Consider the following 25,475-nt stretch of genomic DNA (forward strand, 5'->3'; position numbering starts at 1 on the left):
GTAAATGGTCCCACTTCCGCGTTCGCTCACGTGACTTACTATTGCGTCCAATAGGAGCAGTGGGCGGGGACAAGCGCCCACCAACCCATCCCACACACAGTTGCAAAAGAATGACAATGCAAAAGTACTTTTTTTTTTTTTTTTTTTTACACATAGGGGCTCTTTATTTAAGGGAAAATAGCATTCAGGAGCACGTCCTATTTTACAAGATATACATCTCTTACATATGAATATGACATTTCCATCAGACCTAAATTAAAATGTATGGGACATAGGCTATAGGTAAACTTAAAATAAGTTAACGGGCATAAATAAAATTGTTTTGGCAAACACAAGTACAGGTAACAAAGGAGTGGCAGTGTGGTGAAGTAAAGGTAAAACCAATCTAATTATTCATGGTCAAAACAGAATATCTCTTTTTTCTTTTTCTTTTTTTTACACATCTCAGAGCCTGTGCAAAATCTGAACAGAAACACAACGGTGTGAAGTGCTGAACAGCCTTTTGTTCAGGAACACTGTAAGTATAAGGTGGTGATGTTATTTAAGGTGGGACAGAAATCTGAACCAAAAGCATCTAAATATCTTTTTTTGTCCAACACAACTTTAAGGATAACTGTATAATTAAATAGTCAGTGGATACAATTTGTTTTCAGTGAATTAAATTGTGTGCTTTGGGGCCTTCCAGCCACTTGCTGTATTTGAATGACACAATATTCAATGATGAGACAGCTGCCTTCATGCAACCGTGAGCGGCTTGTCCTTCTCCTCCAGCCCAGCTGCATGTTGTTCTGCATCTGGACTCTGCTCACCGTCCACGCTGAGCAGCGTCCGTGTTGAGTTGTGAGACGACTCCTGGCCCTCCGCTGGACAGTTCTGCACCAGAGGACGATTCAGACAGAGGAAGGTCTGGTTATTATTGTCGAGTGCGTCCAGACTTGTCGTGGTCGTGACCACAGAATCGCTGAAGATAGTGTTGGAGAACACAGAACTGAAAGTGAACGAGGAGCCGCAGAGTGACTCCTGCACCAGGGACTTTGGCCGGTCTGCAGGAACAACAACCGCCGGGTCTCTGGGAGGTTTGACCGGAGGAGCCGGCTCTGATTGGCTGTTTTTAATGTCAGCTTCTGGTTGTTGATTCTTAGTCACTGTTTCCTCCTGTTTGTTGCTGTCTTCTAAAACCCGGGCCTGGACAGAGTCGGTCTTTCCCCTGCAGTCACTGTTGATGCTGGAGCGTCTGGATGAGCCCTCAGCTGTAGAAATGACACTGCTGGCACGGGGGAGACTTTTAGGAGACTTTGGCTCTCTCAAACGCCCCTCTTTCCCCAGATGGGTGGAGAAGCAGTTGAGGCACCCAGACATGGAGGACGACTTCCCCTGGACGTACAAAACTGTAATCGGTGAACACGCTAAAGCTCGGGTGGTGTCGGCCTTGCTTGAGCTTGATTTAGCATTCGTCCCACAGAGGCCTGGGTTTATTTTAGCCGAACCCCCCGAGTCTGATGAGCGACGTGCCCCTTTCCCTCTTGACCCCTTTCGGATGCTCTTCGTCCCCCTTGTGAGCCAGAAATCCTGAGAGAGTCCGAGATCCTTCTGTTTGGGTACAAACTGGAGATCTGAATTCTGATTGCTGGTAAAGGGCATGGTGGATGCTTTAGCTTTGTGTTGGGGGGTGGAGGTGTCGCTGGGGGGCTGGTAAGAGGAGGAGGAGCGGCGCGACGGCGGCTGCTGGATGGGGCTGCTGCCGTTAGACCACGGCTCGTTCTCCAGACTCAGGCTGAACTCACCGCTGCTCTCACTGTGGGCTCGGCTCTGGATGCCGTTCAGACCTGGGAAGAGATGGTGATGTTTTTAGAATGAGCTACAGTGCAATATACATACACACACATTTCCACCTCTGTCATGAAAACATCTGTGAGCTCCATTTAAATGGTATTGTTCATTCCCAGCAGAGGGCAGCAGAGTCAAGTCTTGCAACAGTTACTGGCCCGAATGCTCAGCGCAGAGATTAATATAAAACAAGGTCATGATTGCGATTTGATGGATTTACTCTAATTCCTGAGCTGGTAATACATCTGTATGCTCGCTGAATCCTCTAAATGAGTATCAACAGAGCTTTACCGTGGTTTTGCACCTCGTTGTTGTCCTCGTATCCAAATGGGGCAGCGTTACCATTTGAGTTCTTGTCTGTGGGGCACAAAATGCAAAAAAAATCACTGACCGACACTTTTCAACAGTCTTCTACGCTTAAGGGGAGACACTACTGGTGAATAGGGTAAAGATTTTAAATAACAGATATCACCATGAAACTCCCCAAGTTTATCACTTACATTAAGACAAATAATTTTTGTATTACAAGTTTTGTCAAATTTTATGTTTAAATATGTAAATGAGGCAATACCTGATGAAATATGCGCTAATTTGCATACATTTCCAGAACCGAAATCTGAACAATGGATAAAGCCCCTTTCAAAATTCTTGTTTTATTTTGTTGACATATTAGTTTTTACAGAGGGGATTTTGGATATCTCTTTTTATCACTTTGTAAATGAGAAAATACTGTCACCAGCCCTAAAAGATCCAATTTTGCCATGTTTTTAGGGATAAAATGTTGTATAAATCAGGCTGTGACTCTCAAAATTGATCAGTGCATGAAAAAACGGTGTTTTTGCCTATAGTGTCTCGCCTTAAAACAAAAAGCACACAGTGCCGCATTTTCTCTCCTCTCCTCTTACACTTTATTCTAACATCTGACTGATGAAGATGACATCAAACAAAAACAGCGGTAGCTACGTGGATGCCTCTACCTGTCACCCAGAGCTCCGAAACATCCGGAGTGTCTGTGTCTGTGATGTCAGTGGCGGCGGCGGCGGCGGTGTGGAGGTGACCAGATGCGGGCGGAGTAGGGGGGTGGTGATGAAGGTGGACAATGGACAAGATGGAGGCGGTGAGGGATGAGTTCAGGACGTCCTTCCCGTCCTCCTCCACATCGGCCTCTGACCCCTCCAGCTGCTCTGAGCTGTCTGCCCAGCACCGGGCCGGAGCCGGAGGGGAGGCCAGGCTGCTCAGGGCTGCAGTGGTGGAGCGAGGAGCGGAGGGAGTGGGAGGGGAGTGGGGGGTGAGGGAGGTGGTTAGACAGGTGAGCCGGTGATGGAAGTTATGAGGTATGGTGTTGACAACATGGAGATGGAAATATCCATGCTTTCTCCATTGACCATACAATAACCTAAAATCCGTGTTTTATACTGTTGTACATATAGTATAGTACAGCTGGGGCAGAGCTCATGCAGCATCGCCTCCTGCATTGCAGTATTTCTTTGACCTCCACTGTTCTAATAAAATAGTCAGAGTATCTTCAAATATAACCACTCTGCTGGGAAGTTACTGCTTAAAGGGATAGTTCAACATTTTGGCAAATTGGCCCATTGCCATAATCCATAAGTTTTAGGAGTAGGTTTGTTCCTTTAAATTTTTGGTGCAAGCTATTTTTAGAACGGTGGAGCAGAGTCGCAAGCTGCTAATGGGATTTCTTGATTTCTGTCATCAAACTCATCAAATACACAATCCAACAACTCCAAACGCTCTGGTGGACAAGTTGTGACCTGCACATTCACCACGCTATGAGATAATAAAGGACAGAGTTTTTTTCAAGGCAAATTCATGCAAAACCGCTGATGTGCATTCCTGTCGGGGGCAGTTTTTCGGCAAGCAGTCTCTGCATTTGCCTCGAAAACAACTCTGTCTCGTAACGTTCTGTTATTATCTCATAGCGTGGTGAATGTGCAGGTCACAACTTGTCCACCAGAGTGTTTTGGAGTTGTTGGATTGTGTATTTGATGAGTTTGATGACAGAAACCAAGAAAACCCATTAGCCTCCATAGCGTAGCTCTGAGCAGCTCGCGGCTAAGATATAAAAAATAGCTTGCACCGACAATTAAAGGTAACAAACCTACTGCTATGACTATAGGGATTATGGCAATGGGCCAATTTGCCAAAATGTTGAACTATACCTTTAAATCTATCCTAAAAAATAATCAAAGTTAGTGTGAGGGAATGAGGTTGTCATAGCTCCACACATTACTAACATGACCTCTGATGATGAATCCTACTTAAAGCCAGTGTTACAGTAGCATCGTGGCATGTGATGGGTGATAAAAAAATAAAATAAAGCATAGACACGCCAGCACAATCAAGTTAGGAGTTAAATAATAAAAGGCTAGAGACACTGGACCACGGGGCTTCTTACACATGGATCGACGAAAGATGGACTTGACTTTGTCTCTGTCCTTCAGCCTGTTCCTCATACGGGGAAACATTTTCAGTGTGGCTTTTTGTCCACATGAGAGGTCGACAGAGAGGATGGGTGGGAGGTGACGGAGCAGGCACAGAGAGAGTAAAGTGAGGGAAGGTGAGGATAGGAAGTGGAAGGAAGGGAGAAGGGTAGGATGTAATCGGGAGGTAGGGAGGGTGTGAAGAAATACACAAAGACAAGTGAAAAACACAGGGAAGACATTAAGGGCTGTTGAGGAAAGTTTACACACACACATCATGCATCAGGAAAGAATGACAGTTTGGACATGACACACACAACCTGTATAACTATTTAACTTCCCTGAGGACACACTAACTGTTGAAATGTTTAAGTGTTTATAGATTTCATTTTTAATGCATGCAACGAGTTTTTAGTCATTTGAATACATTTCCAACCTTTGTTGACCTTTCACACTTATTGTGTGAAGATACTGTATTACCCACATGACAACAATGTTGAAACAGGTCTACTTTAAAATGCACGTGTTTAAGTTCTTGCATCTCCTTGAAAATTGTGGTGGAGCGGGTAGTTTGGGTGAATTTTGCGAAGACGTCTGTCCTTGGAAGGGAGCTACACACACAGAGGAAACCGCCGTGGTTATCAGTTCGCCCACGTCTCCCTGTCCTCTCTCTGTGGGCTGCATCTCACATGAAAACACTCCTGAATGATCTGTGCACCCTGCCTCAGAAGATCTCACTGCGTCGTCTATTGCCGCAGCAGTGACGGGGGGTCTTTGACGCTCTGATGAGGTCGGCTCTGCCAAGTCAATGGGAGATGATCTGGTGGTGGATTCGTGGGGGTTTTTATACTCACTGTTGTTGCGCTGTGGGGAGACGGCGTCACCTGCTGAGGCCGAGCCTCCGGAGCCGTCTGAGCTGATGAAGGAGCCGTTGTCGTGGGAGGACAGGTGTGGCTCGGCAACACCAGAGTGTGTGGGTGTGGGGGGCCGCTCTGGGCCGTGCTCTCGGCTACTGGATTTCATCAACTTCTTCAGTTTCAGAGTTATCCAGTTTCCTCGTCTGTAGAGGAATGACACGGCTTATTAAGTGGGACACATACTGAATGATCAGGCACAGCATGAGACTGGCTGCTCTGATATAGATTTCTGCACAGAGCAAATAACTATGTGCATGTGAAAGTGGATGCTCATTGTGACATACCCAAAGTATTAAATACAAAGTTATTAATCATCCCTGCTGTAAATCTAAGCTTTATGAAACGTTTTAGCATCTTGCAGCTTACTGTTACGACTGCACAGTGCACTGTTGTTTTTACCACAGCAGGCAGCTGTTACTAGAACCGAACTGTGTACAACCGGCTGAGCACAAAACAGCAGGCAGACATAGTAATAGTGACTGATGGATGTAACTAAGAGCAGCATTTACAGCTAAATTTTATTTCTTTCAGCAACTCCATCCCTCCTCTCCCCCTCATCGTTTGGTTTTCTGTCAGACAAAGTTAGCAACTAACGAGCTGATCAGTTAGTTACAGTATATGTCAAACTCAATCACACAAGTAAAGGGACCAAAGTTTAAAACAGCATGGCGCAGGTCAAACAGTATTGGCATTAATTTATTTAGTTTATATCAGAAATAGGAATTTTAACAGTCAGCGTACTGTAAACATTGTCAATGAAAATAAAATTAAATGAGAACATAATGAATGAAAATAAAATAACTTAGTTTTTTCCGTAAATGGTGCCTTCACACAAAATGAGAATACATCAGATATGATGAAATAACAGAACAATTGGTTGGTCTGGTTTTCTCTCCAGCACCATTGTGTACTGCCCATGTCAGATACTTGGCATCTGTTCTTGGCTGCAGGTTCATTTATGTTTGGAGTTTGAACCGAGCAGAGTGGCGCTTGTCAATTTATTGCTTGGTCACAACGGAATTGTAGCTGTTGCAGTGTATCATGGGATTTGTAGTGTGAGTAGTGTGAGCACTATACTGGCAGGCCATGTATAATAGAAGTATGACATTTTCTTGTGGGCCACATACTATTGTATCGAGGGCCAGATCTGAGTTTGACATGGCTGTAGAGCATCTCACAACTATATAGTTAACTATTTCCCAAGGAGTTGGTGAAGAACAAAACAAAGCTAAATGGAGAGTGAATATTGAACAAGTATTGGTGCTCATAGGTGTGAATGTGAGCACGTAAAGTTGTTATGTCGGCCATGTGTTAGACTAGTGAGCAACCTGTCCAGGGTGAACCCCAGCCTCAACCAATTTGAGCTGGGATTGCATCCAACCCCCCAGCAACCCTGCACACATAAGCATTATAGCTGATGGATGGGTAATGGATGCATTCATCAGGTGGACATAAACACGACTCCAAATGAAATATATTATTAATGAGTAAATAAGATGCTAACCAGCTCATCATATCAACTGGAAAGTGAATAACACAACACCAGTGTTGTATTAAGAAAACTTCAACAGAGAAAAAAACTCCCAACAGGAACTATTAGTGAAGTGCATTCGTATTCAGACTCAATTGACCAAGTACCACACATGCAGAAAATGGTAAATGTGAAAATAGAAATTTGACCTCCCCATGTCATTTGTAGTCATAGTCATTAGTAATGGTAAAAAAAGACAAATTGTGGTTAACACCATGAATCCAGACTCACCTACGAGGAGGCGAGGGCTCATAAAACTTGTACTGGTCCATTATCTTTTCCTCCAGCTTCTCCTTCTGCCTCCTCAGATCATTAAGCTTGTCACTGATCAGAGATATGAGGAGAAAAAAGTTAACTTTGCTGTTATTGTGGTCATTGTAAACAGTGCACACACAGTATTATACTCTGAGTCTTAATGTGTCAGCTCATTAATAAAATAACATAACACAAAAAAAGAACAACAGATCAAGCCCTGTTCAATGCTACATTATGTCTGTGTCATGTGTTTGTTCTGTTTTCCTACATATACTGCCGCTCTTCAACGTGAAACAGATCCTTGCTCTCCATAGTTTGTTCCAGCAGCGTTCGGTTCTGCAGCATCAGGGTCTCGATCTGGCTGAGCAGGTGTCGGTTCTCTTCCTCCAGGTTGCCCTTTAACTGGCTCAGCAGCTGAACGTCAAGCAGACAAACATGCATAAATGTGATATACAAAGCACACACAAATGCTTCAGTAAAGTTTACCAACTGCTACATGTCCGTACCTCACACTGGTTGTTGAGTTTTGTGGAGGCGATGTCCAGCTGTTGAAACTCCTTCTTCAGTTTGGAGAAGTCCGCTTCCAGCCAGGTGTGTTCCAGCTTGGCCTCATTCAGCTGGCTCTTGAGCTGCTTGTGATCGGCTGTCAGCGACTCGTTGTCGTTAAGAAGCTGATGGTAAGTCTGGTTCAGCCTTGAAAAAAAAATCATGTATGGCGATGTCAGGGTTAGAAAGTGTAGCGCTAAATGTGCTTTTGTTGATGTGGATGTGAAGGGGAGTGTCAACAAACGTGGCAGTGAGTGAATCAGACGACTAGGTAAGGTGTCCATGTGTGTGTGTACTTCAGGTACAGGTTTTCTTGGACTGCATCTAATTCTTAGACTAGTTTTTTTTTTTTTTTTTTTTTACTGTTTTCAGTTGTTGTATGTCTGCTTCATTTATTTCCTTGTTCCTTTTTTTTCAAGGAGAGTTGTGTGTGTTGTTTCTGGTTGTTGTCGCTTTATTGATGCATGTTTCATCTGGCTTGCTTGGTTCAGGATATTTGTTTGGGCATGTATGCATGTATGTGTATATTATGTATATACAGCTCTCCAAATTGTTAATAAATCAGCTTCTCTACATGTGTGGGCAGCCGTTCGATTCCAGTGTCTATTGAATTTTCAACACAAGCTCATCTCACTCTATTTAATGAGGCACTGATTAGGTGATCATCTGAACCAAATCATATTTAATGAAGATTATAAAAACTGAGATCAAAAATTAGGGTTTTTCCACCAATGTTGATTTCTGAACTCTTCCAAAATTTAAAAAAAATGTGTGTTGTATTGTTTAAAAATGAATATGAACTTGTTTTCTTTTGCATTATTATCATCATTATTATTATTATTATTATTATTATTATTTGAGGTCGAAAACACCCGAACGTTTTTGTTATTTTGACCAGTTGTCATTTTCTGCCAATAAATATTATGAATTACAATATATTTTATTTCAAATTTAGGAGAAATGTTGTCAGTAGTTTATAGAATAAAACAAAAGTGTTTATTTTACTCAAACACATAGCTATAAATTATTTATAGGTACATACATTACTACTTTTACAGTAGTAAAACCAGAGAAAATTGATCATTTTGAAGTGGTCTCTTAGTTTTTTCCAGAGCTATATGTATACTATATTCAGATTGAGTATATGAACTCTAATGGAGATCTGTCAGGTTTGCCTCCTCACCAGTCCTTCTCATCACGGAGCCTGCAGCATTCAGAAGCTGTTGTCTTGTGCTGTTCTTTCTCCAGAGCGATCCTCATCTGCTCCTCCCTCAGGGCTTTCTCCAGGTCGTCCAGCTTGTCCCGCTGCTGCAGCAGACTGTTGTATCTGAACATAGACACAAACACACGCATCAAGTACAGGAATCTCACACCACACCCCATTGGTTGACAGCTCATCGATCGTGCCCTCTCTGCCCCGCACCTGTCCTGCAGTGTGCGATGCTCCAGCTCCAGTGTGCGGTGTGCGTTCTTCAGACAGCCGTGTTTTCCCATCAGGGCCTCGCACTCCATGGCCTGCCGCTCGTGCAGAGCCGCCAGCCGCTCGTGATCTCGTAGTAGCTGCTCGTGGACGCCGCGCAGCTCTTCACGTTCCCGTATGGCGCTGTCCCGCTCGCTTTCTGTCCCTGACTGCTGCTGCTGCAACTGAGCATTCTGGGCCATGAGGGAGGCGCTCTGTGAATTCAGTGTGGATTTCTCCACCTGGAGAGGAAGGAGGCAAAGTTGATTTGGAGGTTATGTGGTATAAATGGATTGTGTGTGTTCAAAGGGGTAGTTCAACATTTGGGCAAATTCACCTATTGCAATAATCCCTATAGTCATAGCAGTAGGTTCATTACCTTTAATTATTGGTGCATGTTGTTGCAGAGACTCGAGCTGCTCAGCGAACACAATACATTACACTGTCCCTCAAAACTCATCAAATACACAATCCAACAACTCCAAAACGCAAGTTATGACCTGAACATTCACCACGCTATGAATGATAATGTAATATTATGAAACTGAGTTGTTTTCGAGGCAAATGCATAGCCCTAACTATATTCCAGACACGGCTGTTGGGCGGAGTGATTTCAAAAGCGCAAGTAGTTCTGAGTATTTGCTTCACGTGTCATAATGTTACACAATTATACATGATTATTTCATAGTGTGGTGAATGTGCAGGTCACAACTTCTCCATGAGAGCGTTTTGGAGTTGTTGGATTGTGTATTTGATGAGTTTTGAGGGACAGGGGACCTGTACCATTCACCTCCATTGTGTTCGCCGAGCAGCTCGTGTCTCTACCCCACGGATCTCAAAACAACATGCACCGATAGTTAAAGGTAATGAACCTACTGCTATGACTATAGGGATTATGGCAATAGGTGAATTTGCCAAAATGTCGAACTATCCCTTTAACAGAAAAACCTTATAGGGCGGTATTGGAAATATATTATGATACATTAATATTCAGGAGCTATTATGTTAAGTGTACTATGGATAACACTGTGTATTCTAACCTGCAGGTTAGCGTTCTGTGTCTGCAGGGCTGTGTTGTTCTCCTGCAGTGAGGCAGCCTGTCTCTGCAGGGCCAGGATCTGAGCCTGCTGGCTGTCAGACTGACTCTCCAGCTGCCTCAGCTGGGCCTGCATCGCTTGGCGCTCTGCCTCCAGTGTCGCATTCTGTATAGGAGCAGAGTGGAGAGGAGGGGAGGAGAGAGAAGAGGGGAGGAGATGACCTTTGACCCTGTGACCAATCTTTTCTTGGTTGATTCTTCTGGGTGATCTACTTCAATGAAGGCCCTCAACTTACATTTCTCTCCACTTCAATGAGACGGTCTTTTAGCTTCAGCAGCTCCTTGGTGGCCTCCTGGCTTTCACGCAGCCATTCGCTCATCACTCTGCCGGTCTCGGATGGAGGGGTGGAGCTTGACGCTGTGCTCTCCTCCTCCTGCCTCTGCAGCAGAGCCTCATAGCTCAGCTTCACCTGTGTGTGGTAAAGGGTCAACAATTGAATGTGTAACAAAGTACGATATATTTTTTAAAGCTTTTTTTTCCCCAACAGTTCCGCTGACTCACAGTTTTGAGCTCCTGGCGTAGCTGCTGGTTCAGGCCAGAGGACTCCTGCAGACGAGCTTCTAGAGCGGCCATCTTGTCTTCTTTAATTTGCAGAGACTTTTTCAAAGATGACTCCAGCTCTGACTCCAGCATCTTGAACCTGCTGAATGTAGGAAATAAGGAACGCGTCACCATAACACTCCTTATTAGTTATTATGCCCCCCCTCAAAGGCTGCAGAGTGGAAGTGTAGAAATCCCAAGAAGAATGTAAATACCTGTTTTCTGGTGTTTCCTGTTCAGACTCTTGTTCACACTCCTGTGTCAGGACCTTCATCTCTAACTCGTGGCTCAGTCTCTCCAGTTCATTGTCTCTCTGCTGCATCTTCAGTTTCTCGCTCACCAGCTCCTACAGACGGACAATCAGCAAGTTTGGCCATGTATGGAATTCCTATGCCTTCGCACCAGCAACAGCTGATCATGATATCTCAATAACATGTTGACTGTTACTCGTTTCAATTCTCTTGGTCTTGCTTTTGACTTGGAGGAACTGATTTCTTGGTCAAAGTCAATGGTCAAGGTTGTGGAGGCCTTGTGAATGCATACATTCTGGCTGAAATGTCCACAGGGACTCAAGGAGTAGATCAAGGTCAGTGCGACTGCACAAAACGCTTTCTAGCCAGTACTCAAAAGCCATAAACCAATTATGACAAAATGTCTATTTTTATATTTTATATTTAATATAATTCTAGATGGACAAGGATGTGACATGAAATTAGTTTGGTGTTTGGTGAAAGCACTCTGGCTAAACTAGTTTTCATTATAACATTATTTGACCTTTGTCTTTGTCTTGGTACCTATGCACTCCTGCACCTTAGCACTTGTCACTTTAACCCAGCACTTTTGCACTTCATCTCTCAGAAACTCTTATGGTCCCCCTACCCATAGAAGTGTTTGTCAATATGTTTTATATCATCATAGTCGTCTTTTTGTATTTTTGTTGTCTACATTATTATGTCGTCTACATTATTATGTGTACTGTCTCTACTGTTTTTATGTTATGGGACTCCGGACGGAAATTAGCATTGCTGCTAGAATCTGGCACATTTACATGTTTTTATGTTCATTAATGTGCACTGTCCCATCCAAATAAACAAATAAAGTAAAGTCTGTTTAGAACAAGGCATTTATGGGTCCTACTCATATTAGAACAGAAAGTGAATGAAAGCTGTCAATCAGAAGAGGGGAATACTTTCTAAAGGATGCTGTCGACAATAAAATCCCATAATGTATGTTTTACCATGCTTTTATCTTTCTTTTCCTTGCTTGTCAGCTTATTGCCAGATAAACATTTTGACCCAAGAATCCAGGTGAATGTGTGTGTAAGTGTGCACTACATAATCACACCACAGCTGTAAAGATCCTAGAGCAAACAGAAGAGGGGTGAAGGTGGTCTCCTCACCTCTCTGAGAGTGGCCAGCGTCCTCTGATCGATAGCAGCTTGCTTACTCAGTTCCCTGTTGTCTCTCTCCAGGCCTTTGACCCTCTCAGCAGTCTCTCTTAACCCCTCCACCTCCTTCACCAGAAAACGCATCTCCCTCTCCAGGCTGGCCATGCAGACATTGCTGCTGTCTAAGTTGGCATCCTGGATTTCAGCCTGTATACAAGAGGAAGCCGTCTGTTTAATGCAAAGGAAATGTGAAGGTCTGACAAGCATTACCTCCTGTTCCTTGAAAACTACCTGCTGGCGGAGCCGTCGATTCTCCTTCTCCAGCTGCCTCTTGTCTCTCTCCAGAGCTGTGGTCTCTTGCTCCAGGCTCTGCTTCTCTGTCTCCAACTGCTCGAGGCGTCTCGCCGAGATGCGAAGTTCCTCTAAAGAGGCCTGTAGACTCTGGTTCTCTGCCTCCAGCTCTTGAACCTCTGCCTCCAGACGCTGAATCTTCCTTTCTATATAGGTGGAGGTTGGGAGAAGATAATAAATTCATCAATTAACAGTTTAAACACAATATGAATCTTTAAAAGAATAGTTCACCCAAAATTCAAATTGCACTCATTATCTACTCACCCTCATGTCGACTAAGGGCTGGGAGAAGTTTCAGAGTCCGTGCCTTCTCCGAGTTACAGGGGGTCTCGGCGTAGCAGTGCATGTCCATATAACGGTTGCAAATGGATACCAACTCTTTCGGGGCTTCAATACAAGACGGACATTACATACGAGCAGCATGGAGGTATTTGGATGTTTTTTGGTGTGTCTTTTTGTTACGAAGACAGTTGGTATCCATTTGCAACCGTTATATGGACATGCACTGCTACGCCGAGACCCCCTGTAACTCAGAGAAGCCACGGATAACTCTGAAACTTCTCCCAGCCCTTAGTAGACATGAGGGTGAGTAGATAATGAGTGAAATTTCAATTTTGAGTGAACTAGTCCTTTAACTTTAATTTAATTTACGTACCAGAGTTGTCAAGAGACGTCTGTAGATGCTGATTAACCGTGTCCAGGGCCTTGCACTTGGCCTCCAGCCGATGTGTGTGCTTGCTGGCATAGGAGGAACGTGCTGGCAGACCTGTGAAGATGCTGTTGGAGCCAGGGGAGTGATCACATGATCCGATAAAACAATGGAGTCTGTTGTGAGCATTTTCTAAAACTTCCAGATCAGACATCAGTTCTTTGAAATGGTCTCCTTTGTCTCCGTCCTCTAGCTGTCCTTTCTCTTGAATATGAAGGTCTGGATTGTCTGTGAGGAGGATCTCACTCTGGACTCCCTCCAGCTCCTCCGTGCGCCGTCGCTGATGGGAGTTTAGATCTCCGTTCGGCACCTGCTGAGGGACTGTTCTGAGTGGGGATGAGTTACTGTGGTTTCCTGTATTTGGGCCAGAGGTTTGTATCTCTGAGGGCTCGCCTGTGGATGAGGTCCAGTTGTTGGTGCTACGGGCCGCCTGCTGATGGTGGTGGCTGTGTTTGGGCTGTGTGTTGTTGCTGACAGAGGCTGCTCTGAGCTCCTCCACGGTCCTCAGGAGACTTTGGTTCTCCTTCTCCAGCTTCAGCATCCGACTGCACGTCCGCTCACTTACCTCCTCACTCAGAGTCTGCGGACCTTAAACACACACACATGAACACAATTGACTTTCTGCACATGAGTTCCAGCCATGTGTGGGAGTCAGACTTTACTTTACGAGTGACTTTACTCGTCTTACATACAAACTGTATTCATAGGAATTAAAGGGCAACTTCTTAACCCAGGTTCTTTATTAAAGGGATAGTTCAACATTTTGGCAAATTGACCCATTGCCATAATGCCTATAGTCTTAGGAGTAGGTTTGTTACCTTTAATTGTCGGTGCAAGCTATTTTTAGAACGGTGGAGCAGAGCGGCGAGCTGTTCAGAGCTACGCTACGGAGGCTCATGGGATTTCTTGGTTTCCCTCATCAAACTCACCAAATGCACAATCCAACAACTCCAAAACGCTCTGGTGGACAAGTTGTGACCTGCACAACGGAACGTTACGAGACGGAGTTGTTTTCGAGGTAAATGCAGAGACTGCTTGCCGAAAAACTGCCCCGGACGAGAATGCACATGAACATTTGCATGAATTTATCTCGAAAACAACTCTGTCTAGAGCGTTTTGGAGTTGTTGGATTGTGTATTTGATGAGTTTGATGAGGGAAACCAAGAAATCCCATTAGCCTCCGTAGTGTAGCTATTTATTTTTTATTTATCCTTTATTTAACCAGGTAAAACTCATTGAGATTTAAAAACCTCTTTTACAAGAGCGACCTGGCTAAGAAAGCAGTGCACAAAACAACACCACATAGAATTATACGAACGGTATACACATTTACAAATTACAAATTACAGAGGGCAAGCACAAGAGTCAATGGATCTTCGTTCTCGATCCTTTAGGACTGATCTGAATTCCCCAAGGCCAATGAGCAGATTGTTCCAGCTTGAGGGGGCAGAAAATTTAAATGCCTTTTTCCCCAACTCAGTCCTGACTATTGGGACCTGCATCTGTATGATGTTCTGAGATCGCAGACTGTAATGGACTGTAAGCTCTGAGCAGCTCGCAGCTCTGCTCCGACAATTAACGAACCTACTCCTAAAACTATAGATTATGGCAATGGGCCAATTTGCCTAAATGTTGAACTATCCTTTAAGAAGATACAAATATTTAGTAGATGGAAGTAATACGCGTACTGTACATAATTGACATTCTCATCTTCTGATCTATTCTATATATCCCCGCTCATTAACAATGTAATTTCACTTTAGCACCAGTTCTTACCCTGTGAGTTTTCTGTGGTCTTGGAGAGCTGCTCTAACTCCCAGCCCAGGAGTTGAGATTCCTCCATGCTCCTCCTCTGAGCCAAACACAGAGTCAGGTTCTCCTCCTGCAACTCCTCAACACGCCTCCGATCAGTGTCCCGCTCCTAAAGCCAAGACACAAAGTTATCGACACAGATTCAGTCAGAAGAGCTGAGGGATGACATGATGACTGCTACATGATGGAGGATGAATAATGACTGATAGATGATCTCTTTGGGTGCAGACCTGTTCCAAGTCATGGATCTGGGCCTTCAGCATCAGACCGTGCTTCTCCAGCTGGTGGATTTTATCTGAGCGTGCTCTCCAGCCTTCCAGCTGATCTTCTAACACCTCTTTGGTCTCCTGTAGCACTCGATTATCTTCCTTTAGCTCCTGAAATACACACATACACACCAAAAATGACCACTCAGATTCTTAGGTTTGACTGTCTTCATCTCATCTTTCACTTATCCTGTCCTTATTTGATATGAACCCCCCATTTATATACTGAACATATATCTCTTATTCTTATCATCCAGTAAATCATTTGTTATGTCATTTATTGAGCGTTTTCACACACATTCATATTTCAAAGTTCATTGGTAAAACATGACTCAGACCACACTCACCTCCACTTTGGTCTTGTAGAACTCCATCTTGTGCAGTTGCTCTCTGTAACGTCCCACCTCACTCTCCAGCTTGTCCGCCTTGATGGCTCTCTCCCTCAGGGCGTCCAGCTCGTCACGGTAGGTGCGGGCTGCTCGGGCGTCTACAAGCAGCTGGGAGTTCTGGTGAAGGTTCAGACAGAGGCCAGACTTTATAAGACCTAGCTAAACCTGAAGTAAATGTAGCTTCTCTGCAGTTTTTACTGTGGGGAACTTTTTCAACCTAACTAGGGCTCACCATGTCTTTCATCACATCACATAACCTTTTTAATTCTACAGCTGCACTAATACATGTTTTACACTGGCTCAAGTGACATGTGCAGGTGAGTTTGAGTTATACATAGTGATGATACCAGAGAGAATCATCCACTCTGTGAAACGGTTTAGTGTCTTTAAGCTCAATATTTTGGTTTTTAGAGATTTTCAATATTTTGTTTCAGTTTCAAAGTGTTTGTGGTGCAGAAAGTAGGAAATTTAGCAAAAAAAAAAAGCACATGTAACGTCTTGATGTGCTATTGGCCAGCACTAAAACAGTTAGTACCGTAAGTAAGTGAGTCATCTTTATTTCTATAGCACTTTTTGTAGATACAATCACAAAGTGCTTTACAATAAAGTGCAAAGTGGCATAATAGGCCAATTCAAATAACACATAAATATATCACATTAAAAATATAAGAGCATACCAATAAAATAACATATCCAAAACATCCAATCAACTAAAAGCTTGTCTAAACAACAATGTCTTCAGCTGTTTTTTAAAAGAGTCAGCAGAATCAAACAGACACAAAGACACTGGTAGAGCGTTCCAGTTAAAGTTAAATCTAATAAAGAGCCAGGTATTTTTCTCAGAGGTTGGTGGAGACCACAAACAGGGCTAAAAGCAGAGTGAATATTTATCAGAAGGCCAGTAACAAGACTCCAATAAGTGCTGATGCTAATCTGGTGCATGTCAAGTAGAGCTGTAGTATGTCAATCTTGTGTTATGTTGTTCCACTCCTGGCCAAAACATATTTTAATGCTGCCTTAAATTCCAGTTAATATTTGGTATGAACCATGTAACCTAGTGCTGCAGATCTAAGAAACAGGGTTGTAATACGAAACAAATCCATACAAGCTTTATCTGTATCTCTGAGTCGGAGTTCAGAGGTTTACATTTGCTGTCGTTAAGCACTGCTCTGCAGCAAAGCAGGCTGTGCATTAATCTGTATAATCTAAACAGCGGTCAGGGTTTACTGTGTGTCGCCATCAGAAGAAACTGTTTATTCTTTGTCTTCAAACCTCCTGCTGGATCCTCTTCAGCTCTGTCTCCATGTTCCCCAGCTCATGTCTGCAGTCCAACATCTGCTCACTCTTTTCCTCGCTGGTGGGGTCAGGTATGAGATGCAGAGACAAACCAGCAGGGAGGTTAGTGGGTACCACTTATTAAAAAAAAACAAATTAAATATACTGTATACAAGTATATATAGATTTGACAAAACTACAGAAGTAAGCACACATGTGTTTCACATTTCATTTGACCCCTGCAGGACAAGAACATACTGTATATATTTCAATTGCTTAGTGGTTAAGTCAACATGAGTAAAGTAAGGTTAAAATAGCTCTTAAAGTTGTATTGCACAAACCCGAATATGATAGACACAATACTATTTTCTGTGACCCCTATTGAATTTCGTTCAGAATCGCAATGTTAATGAGAAACAGATAGCTGCTATTGTGGAGCTATTTAAAGCCAGTGCCATTCAAAACATCAAAGTCAAGCCATATTTGATGCTTTAAGTGACATTGTGTTTGCTCAGAGGCAACAGCGTGAATGGAGAGGACAATGCAGCAGAGAAGACGTGGATGGAGGGCAAAGAAGGAACTGAGAACTTGATCGGATCAGGGTTAGCGTGCATGTGTGTGTGTGCATGTAGTATCAGCAGTGATCCAAAGCCAATGTGGGTCAGTTGTAGTGCACAGCCATGGAACCTGCCAAGCCATCAGTAATGTGGGCCAAACTCCCCGGGGCTTCTCTCCTCCCGTAGTATCTCTCTCATTCACTCTTTACAGGCTGCTCCCCAGTAAAGCCAGGCCAACTCTCCACCAATAGCCAAACTTAGTATAACACTGTTGCCTGATTCACTGTTGTGACAACGTTTGTCATAATTTAAAAACATGTATGCCAAAAGCACATTTTGGAAAAAGCTGGTCAGTTGCATTAACAGTGTCTTTAACTCAGCGTGAAGCAAAGTCTATTTGCCTTTTTATTTTGCATATTTTATGCAATGTGATGTAATGCTTTTTGTTTCATGTTACGTGCCCAGGGACAGTTGATATACATTAGCATTATGATACATGTTCATTAAAATGCACAATATCTGCCAAAAAATAACAACAATCAAAAAATGAATAAATGAATTGATAAACAAATAAATTCAATATTGATTACAATAGTACAATAATGCGGTAGTTTGAGCAGAAAATATTCTAGTGTAGATCTTTAGTTTAGACCTTTATGTTTTTATTTCTTATATTTTTTCAATTATGCTTAAAATAAATTGATGCATTTTTGACCTCATTCCATTTGTACTGTATGCTGGCCTGTTTTTCTAAGATGTTTTTATTCCACTAAAAACATAAAAAAATATTATCCTCCTGATTGAACTCTATGATAACCTTATTTACCCAAAACAGATTTTTTTTACTGTGTAGCATTTTTGTATATTTATCCTCAGTTATTATTTTTATTATTACGTCTTTGCCCACTTATACTCACAGTTCTTGCCTGAGTCGTCTGATCTTGGCCTTGGAGTCAGCCAGTTCCACCGCCAGGTGCTGCTGGGACCCGGTCTGCTGCTGCTGCTGAATGCTGGGAGAGTAGCTGCCGGACTGTGGGCTGGAGGGGCTGTTGAGCAAGCTAACCACGCCATCCTTTTCCTGCATTAGCTCTGCTATAGTCTGCACAGAAGACAGGGCAATGAGGGATGTAGCAGGTCACAGATTACATATTAGTCAATACCCAGTTTCATCTAAACATCTGTGCTCTACAAACAGATCTGGAACTTCACTACAGTGATGATGAGGTATGTTCACACTTCACACAGCAAGTCATATTAAAATCATAAGTATTCTATTTGTCCACTTTTTAGGCCAAATTAAAAATTAAAGGGATACGCCCAAAAAAAAAGAAAAACTTGTGTCTTGCCTCACTCCCAAGTCCATGACCAGCAGATAGACACCATCCTTTCGACTGTGTGTGCAGTAACAAGGGAGATACGGGCAGAGCTGGCGCACCGCTTATTAGCTTAGCTCAAACGCTGGAAGTGCATAGGTAGTGTTAGCCTGCCTCCTACCCAAGCCAAAATCAGCAGTCAGAAGCTGATTTCATTTTAGCTCTAAACTCTGTAAATATATCACTTTATCGACATTTCAAACATTTATAGGCGAGAAAGTAGCCGTTTAGATCAGCAGTGTGTCATTAATTTGTCTAAATACCAGCTGTTTACAATTTTGTTCGGACGAATTCGGCGCTACTCAAGCTAGCCGTTGTGACCAACGCACTTCCGGTTACTTTCACAAAATAAAACACCTGTTGCCCTTTACATACAGAAAACCATGACGATAGAATTTGTGCTTTTACTTTGAAATAGGAAGCTAACCTACCCTCGATGTAGCTAGCTTGAACCAAAATAAACCGTCTTTGCTTGAACCCTCCGTTTTGACCGATCTCGTCCCGTTAGCGGCATTTGACCGCTCAAGATGCCTTACCAGAGAGTTTTGTCAGCTCTGAGACGAAGATCGGCCCACTGGTTTCCGTTTAGAGTTGCTGAAGAGTTTCTCTGATGACTTTAGGTGGAGGCAGGCTAACACTACCTATGCACTTCCAGCGTTTGAGCTAAGCTAATTAGTGTGCGCCAGCTCTGTATCTCCCTACTGCACGCACAGTCGAAAGGATGGTGTCTATCTGCTTGTCATGGACTCAAGAGTGAGGCAAGACACGAAAAACAAATGCTGGCGAATCCCTTTAATGTATTAAATATGATTCCTTGCCAAATTCAACACAAACATGCAGTTAAATAAAAAAATAACATTTAAATCATTAAATTAAACATGCATAGTACCTCCAGATGCGTGTCCCTCTGGTCCAGCACATGTCGGAGGTGTGTGGCCATGTTCCTCGCTATGACCTCCACCTCATCTGGGTTCATCTCACTGGACTCCAGCCACTGCAGATCCAGGACGTTCTCCTGACAGTGGGTCAACTGGTAAACATGGGAGAGGATATTGACAGGATATTGAGGGAACAAATGATTCAACATGAATTTACATCAGGTATAATGTTTAGCTTGCCTGCTGCAACTCATTTGACCTTCTCTGCTGGCTGTGATACAAGTCTACAGTGGTGTAGATGTATCACCAGCACATCTACACATAAAGTGATTTACAATCAAATAGTGCTGTGGTTGTCAGATACCTCCTGAATGTGAGCAGCTATTGCAGCTTTCGTGTCAAAGTCGAGCATCTGGATCCTCTCGATGTACTCTTCTTTCTTCTCACACTGAAAATGAACATGGACATTGTTGAAATACTTTTTTATCTCTATTAAATTAGCTCATATAGCCTCAACCTGGCTAAAAAGAAAAGTTATCAAACTGCCTGGACATAGGGACCATGGATTCATCAGAAAGTCAGTCAGTATTTACCTGGACTGCACATCCCAGCAGCAACAGCAAAAGCTTCTTCATTTCTTCCAAACTTTGTTCTGTTGGGAGTTTTAAAAAAAAAAGAAGAAAAAAAGTTCATTATCTGAAATCAAATGTATCAGACTGAAATACGGAGAGCTGGAGAGCTGCTGGCTGGATTTAAATTGACTGAAGCCCTGTCTAGTGAATTTGGGTCATCACTTGCCAAAGCTTCAACACAAGCCGTTATCAGACTGATAGTGTGCAATTGAATTAAAACCATATCAGCAAAAACTAAGGCAGTTTGTCAAACCAATTTGAGTTTAAAGAGCCAGGGAATTACTTTTCCTGTAACAATTACTTAAATACTAGTAATTTGCCTAATTCACGATTCTTTTCATATTTTTCCACTTATGGATATACAATTTTAACTTATCTAATCATGGCAAAACTATGGGAAATCAATGCATGGCATATTGAGTATCAGCAAACAGACTAATCAGGCTTCCAACCATATATTGAATTAGGAGCTTCAATAGCGAAGAGTTTTCTTTAAAAGAGCATACCACAGTAAGGAGTCCTGCCAAGCAGCAACACATTTGGCAAAGGAATCATGATCAATTGTCTCAGGTTATCCTGTGAGGAAAGAGAAGCAGAGAGGGACGAGGGACGAAGGAGGGGGGTTGAGAAAAGGGAAGATAATCACATTCAGGCTGAACTGAACTCAGTAAAACATTTCTTGGGGTTGAGCCAAACTGCCTGAAAGAACAGGAGCGTATGTATGTATAGCACATAGCAGCTGCTTCAACACATGTATAGAAACAGGGCCAACAAGTGGACGGGTGCTCTGAGGGGGGCCAGTTTCCTTGGTGCTGTGGTGAAATCCTCTAAAACTGTTTGGTACAACCCGGTTTTTAAGCTTTAAATGGCTCACAGTGTTAAAGCGTGCACACACACAGCAGCTTTAAACTGGTGTCACCATGTAGCATCTGATGTAGTGCAGTTAGACTAAATCAAGAGTCACATTTTCTGCCACTCTAACTGTCGGGAAAAAGTTTCACTGACTGTCCACAGAGTTTCAAACATCCCCTCCTTTCCTAAACATATATTATGCACTGAGGGTGTGGAATTAAGGACAGGTCTCTGCTCTTTAGAAGTATCAGAAAATACAAAATTAGGAAAGGAGGTGAAATCTAGCCTTGCAGTTAAGTTAAAGGGATAGTTAAACATTTTGGCAAATTGGCCCATTGCCATAATCCCTATAGTCATAGCAGAAATTCCATGAGCCTCCATAGCGTAGCTCTAAACAGCTCACGGCTCTGCTCCGCTGTTCTAAAAATAACTTGCACCGACAATTAAAGGTAACGAACCTACTAAAACTATAGGGATTATGGCAATGGGCCAATTTGCCAAAATGTTTAACTATCCCTTTAAAGCTATAGTGCGTAACTTCTACATGTCTGTGTATATCCGTGTCACCCAAGCCACTACAAGAGGAAAATGATACTCTGAAAATGATACACTGATGAAGCCATTCGGCTCCTCTAACAATGTTTTCATCTGGAACCATAATCAAGTTAAAAATCTAAATTGCTTCAATACAACAAAATACATGAAACAAATAACCCTAAAACTCATCAGGTTTAATTTTTTGTTTTTCATCTCAATTAGTGAAACCTAACGTGCTAAACTAAGATGGTGAAGATGCTAAACATTGTACCTGCAGAACTGGTGGTGGTTTTCACATACTAGTTCCAAAATACCATTTAGTACTATTTCTTGCAATATATTTAAAGCAGATATCAGCTTCACGGCCGTTTCGGCTAATGCTGCGTTCAAGGCAGGCTTTTGAAACCGTAAGTTACAGCTTCAAGTCACAACTACGACTTGGTAGCGTTCCAGGTAACCCGTAGCTCGTGTTTTTACCGTCCTGTTGTCTGTGAAAGTTCCCTATAACGGCCACTCGTTACTTCCGACCCGTGAACTCGTACCAGATCGAACTGGTATGACTTCACAGGAAGGAAAAACACAAAGTACGAGTTTCCGTGAACGCACCATGAGTTAGCAGCCCCCGCCCTTGTCAGGCATCAATTGGTCCTCGTGCTACGTCACCACATTCACGCGCATCCCTTGGCTGCACACACAGCCCTTCATGCCGTTCTCTCTCCTCATTGGATAACACTTGTATCCCACAAGGAAAATTTTCTCCTCTGGTTACAGCAGAGCAGAGTGACGGAGAGACTCGTGTTTAGGCTGAAATACTTCATGTAAGTGATTGCTGACGGAAAATAGGACTATTTAGGACTTATATTAACAAAAAACATTCCACTGATATCTGCTTTAAATGATGAGCTTCAGCTCTATGATTTTTCTCAGTTTTTTTTTCCAAAGAAGAAATAATCTGGACACTGACAGTTGTATTTAATGAGATCAGAGTAAATTAATGATATATGTGATTGTCAAGAGAAGGGACACTGTCCTGGGGTAAGAAAAACAGTAAAGAAGCCATCGTTCCTTGACTGTGCTGATCTATACAACTTGAGCTTTCCCATCCTCAGGGAAATTACTTCTCTTGTGATCTTCACAGATCTGAGCGCCTAGCAGCCGTGGTGTCCACCCACGTGTCCTGTGATTTAATGTGTCAATCTAAAGCTCTGTGTGTGTGTGTGTGTGTGTGGTCTCACTGTGTCTCTCTGCTGTGCACTAACCTCACTACTGTGCTGATTACACAGATGTTTACTTGGCTGATATTTAGGCCATGCATCTTAAGAAGAACTAGTTGATCTCCTGGGACACGAGTGCCACCAAGTACAGTATCTGCAGTGTGTGTGCAATGCGTGACCCAGTGTGTGCGTGATGCACTGTCGGTAGGTAGGAGCTGAAACATCGACATCAAATGCTGATAATCCGATGTAGAGAGAGAGATGTAAAGCTTAGCAGCCTGTAGCACGGATTCATTGTATAACATTTTGTATGGCTGAGAAACCAGGAGATGGCATCATCCAACACTCACCAGATAATATGTCTTGATTTGCTGGACAAGAAAGTTGAGGTTGTGGATCCTCTGACTTGGATCCCTGCTCATTTTGTTTGCGCTCTGAGGTGTAGCTGAGGGATTTCTGAGGATGGGAAACAACACAGAGGCGTTTTACTTGACATCCCCGCTGTTCACATACACACAAATGGTTTTCGAGTGAGAGGAAGCTGCAAGCTGGCAAAAGTCTTGGCTCAGAGATCACCATGAGAACATGTATGAGGTCTCCATTCATCTCTAACTTTAGGCTGCGTGACGTCATTCCTTTCAGACACCAGACAGGGGTGTTTCTGAGCCAAATGGGGTGGCATTAGACTTTCCACCCCATAGAAATCCTTTAGCTAGATTCTTGGGGCTGTTGGCTCCAGCCTACTGTAGTCAAACTGGCACTGAGCGGTGACATACTAAAGCTACAATGTCATCATTCAGCAGTAACCCACGCAGTTATATCTAGGTCAGAGCTCACCTTGCTTAGGGAAAAGAGAAACCCACATTATGTGAAATAAACAACAGGAGACTGGAGAGAGATGCTACTGTGTTTAGCTCCCGTCTCAATCTCTCTGCTGTTTGTCCTGTTTTCATCCCTCCTCTTCCCTCCCATCTGTGTCCCACTGCCACTAAACAGCAGCACAGAGGCCTTAATCCCAAAGGGTCTCCCAATCCAGGAGATTATCCCGCCTCTTCCCCTCCCCTCCTCGCAGCATTGTTTTGCATTTAGAGCTGGTTATTGTGACTCTGGTAGTCGGGGATAAGTGGGATGAATGGATACTCTGGACTTGGGGTGGCTAGACGGTGTTATCCACAAGTGCATTGGGTCATCAGTTTTTTTTTAACCTTTTCTTTGCAATTGCTCAGTCTCAGTTGGGATTTGACTGCTATTTTACAACCTGTGGAAGCTAAACCCAGGGGCTCCCCACCTCTCTGCTCACGTCTCTGACACAATCACAAACTGCCAGATGACCATGCTGCCCTACAAAGGCAAAGTGCAGTATCTTTTTTTTTTTTGACCAATCAAAAGTGGTAGAAAGGTAGAATTTGATATTGGTACTGCTAATATTTCCAGAGTTATTGGGCTTTTTATTTTGCTGTCCATCCAAAAAAAGCACTGTGAAACCAAGGCAAAGTCTGTAGCTAATACCAAGGCAAAAGTGCAGTATCTGCCATAAAACAGTCAAAATTGGTCAGAAAGACAAACTACAAAATACATTTAATTCAGTCCACCTTTATCTAATCAATTATAGACTTGGTAGTTATTCATAATTTGATGCTTAAACCTGACAATGAAAAACACAAAAAGCTGTTTTTCTCAGTTTGGCATTTTTGACAGATACTGCACTTTGCCTTTGTAGGGCAGCATGTGTCTGCTGAGGGCAAGGGAAGCTCCATCACAACATAAGGCAACCAAATCATAATCTCTTAAGTAGCATCTTGACAGTCTATATGATGTCTCCCCCCATGTCTTGAGCTTTTCTCAGTGCGACAGTCCTCAGTGTGTGGACTCTGTTTCCATAACTTGTATGCTAATTCTAACATTTCTAGAGAAACCCTAACCTGTAAGTCATGGAGGAAGCTGCATTTGAAGACTGCTGCAGACAACAAAGATCCTCTTTATTGCTCCAGAGCGACAAAGCCCAGTACTGTTGGTGCCTGGATAAGAATGTTAACAGACACCCGATACTGTATCACGAAGAGCTGATACCACGTTATCAATGAAACACTCGGTTCTGCGATGCGGATTCCCCCCCCTGCATTTCAACAGCAAACTGACATTCCCTGCACTGGTTTGCACCTGTAAACATCACTGTTAATCATAACTTAATGACAGATGCTGTGTCAAGTCTGCAACAGTCAGCACAGCTCCACAACACTACACTGCCCCGCGGCCGCTAATCTGAATATCCATCTGGACACTGCACACAACCTGCTTTGGAAAATGTGACAAGTGAAATAGATAAGCTGCAAGAACAAAGCTGGCACACGGCCACTCACTGACATCAAAGCGAGCGAGGAGGACTTACATTTGTGTCATTATGTCATTCAAAAAGACTCCATCCAGCAATTCAGAAAAGTCCAAATGCATGCCTCCATCATTTGGCGCAAATGTCTTCACCTATACAGAGAGAACATTACAGACTTGATTAAGATGATATCATGGTGTTTGGCAGGAAGTCAAAGCTTTCTGCATGCATCACTTACCCAAGTGACAAGCGGGCTCAGCATGAACTGGTCCAGGCTGGGCAGGAGAACTCCACTTTCCAT

The 25,475-nt window shown here is 43.1% G+C and overlaps 1 protein-coding gene across 1 annotated transcript; it reads right to left on the reverse strand.

The window, feature by feature from the left end:
* Positions 1-438: 438 nt before the first annotated feature.
* Positions 439-25,475, reverse strand: LOC310988482 (girdin-like; the record flags this gene model as incomplete). The annotated part of the gene is made up of 29 exons (XM_083975095.1): positions 439-1,826; positions 2,119-2,184; positions 2,805-3,068; positions 4,244-4,324; positions 5,123-5,328; positions 6,948-7,040; positions 7,240-7,385; positions 7,478-7,664; positions 8,701-8,844; positions 8,941-9,218; positions 10,017-10,178; positions 10,309-10,482; positions 10,575-10,716; positions 10,829-10,959; positions 12,013-12,207; positions 12,292-12,497; positions 13,007-13,648; positions 14,837-14,981; positions 15,103-15,249; positions 15,486-15,644; positions 16,800-16,881; positions 18,277-18,458; positions 19,622-19,762; positions 19,975-20,058; positions 20,204-20,262; positions 20,749-20,818; positions 23,196-23,301; positions 25,235-25,326; positions 25,413-25,475. The coding sequence occupies 29 exons, from the start codon at positions 25,473-25,475 to the stop codon at positions 736-738; spliced, it is 5,538 nt and encodes a 1,845-aa protein (XP_083831221.1). The 3' UTR covers positions 439-735.

This window comes from Trachurus trachurus (genome assembly GCF_905171665.1).
Source record: "Trachurus trachurus genome assembly, chromosome: 1".
NCBI lineage: Eukaryota > Metazoa > Chordata > Actinopteri > Carangiformes > Carangidae > Trachurus > Trachurus trachurus.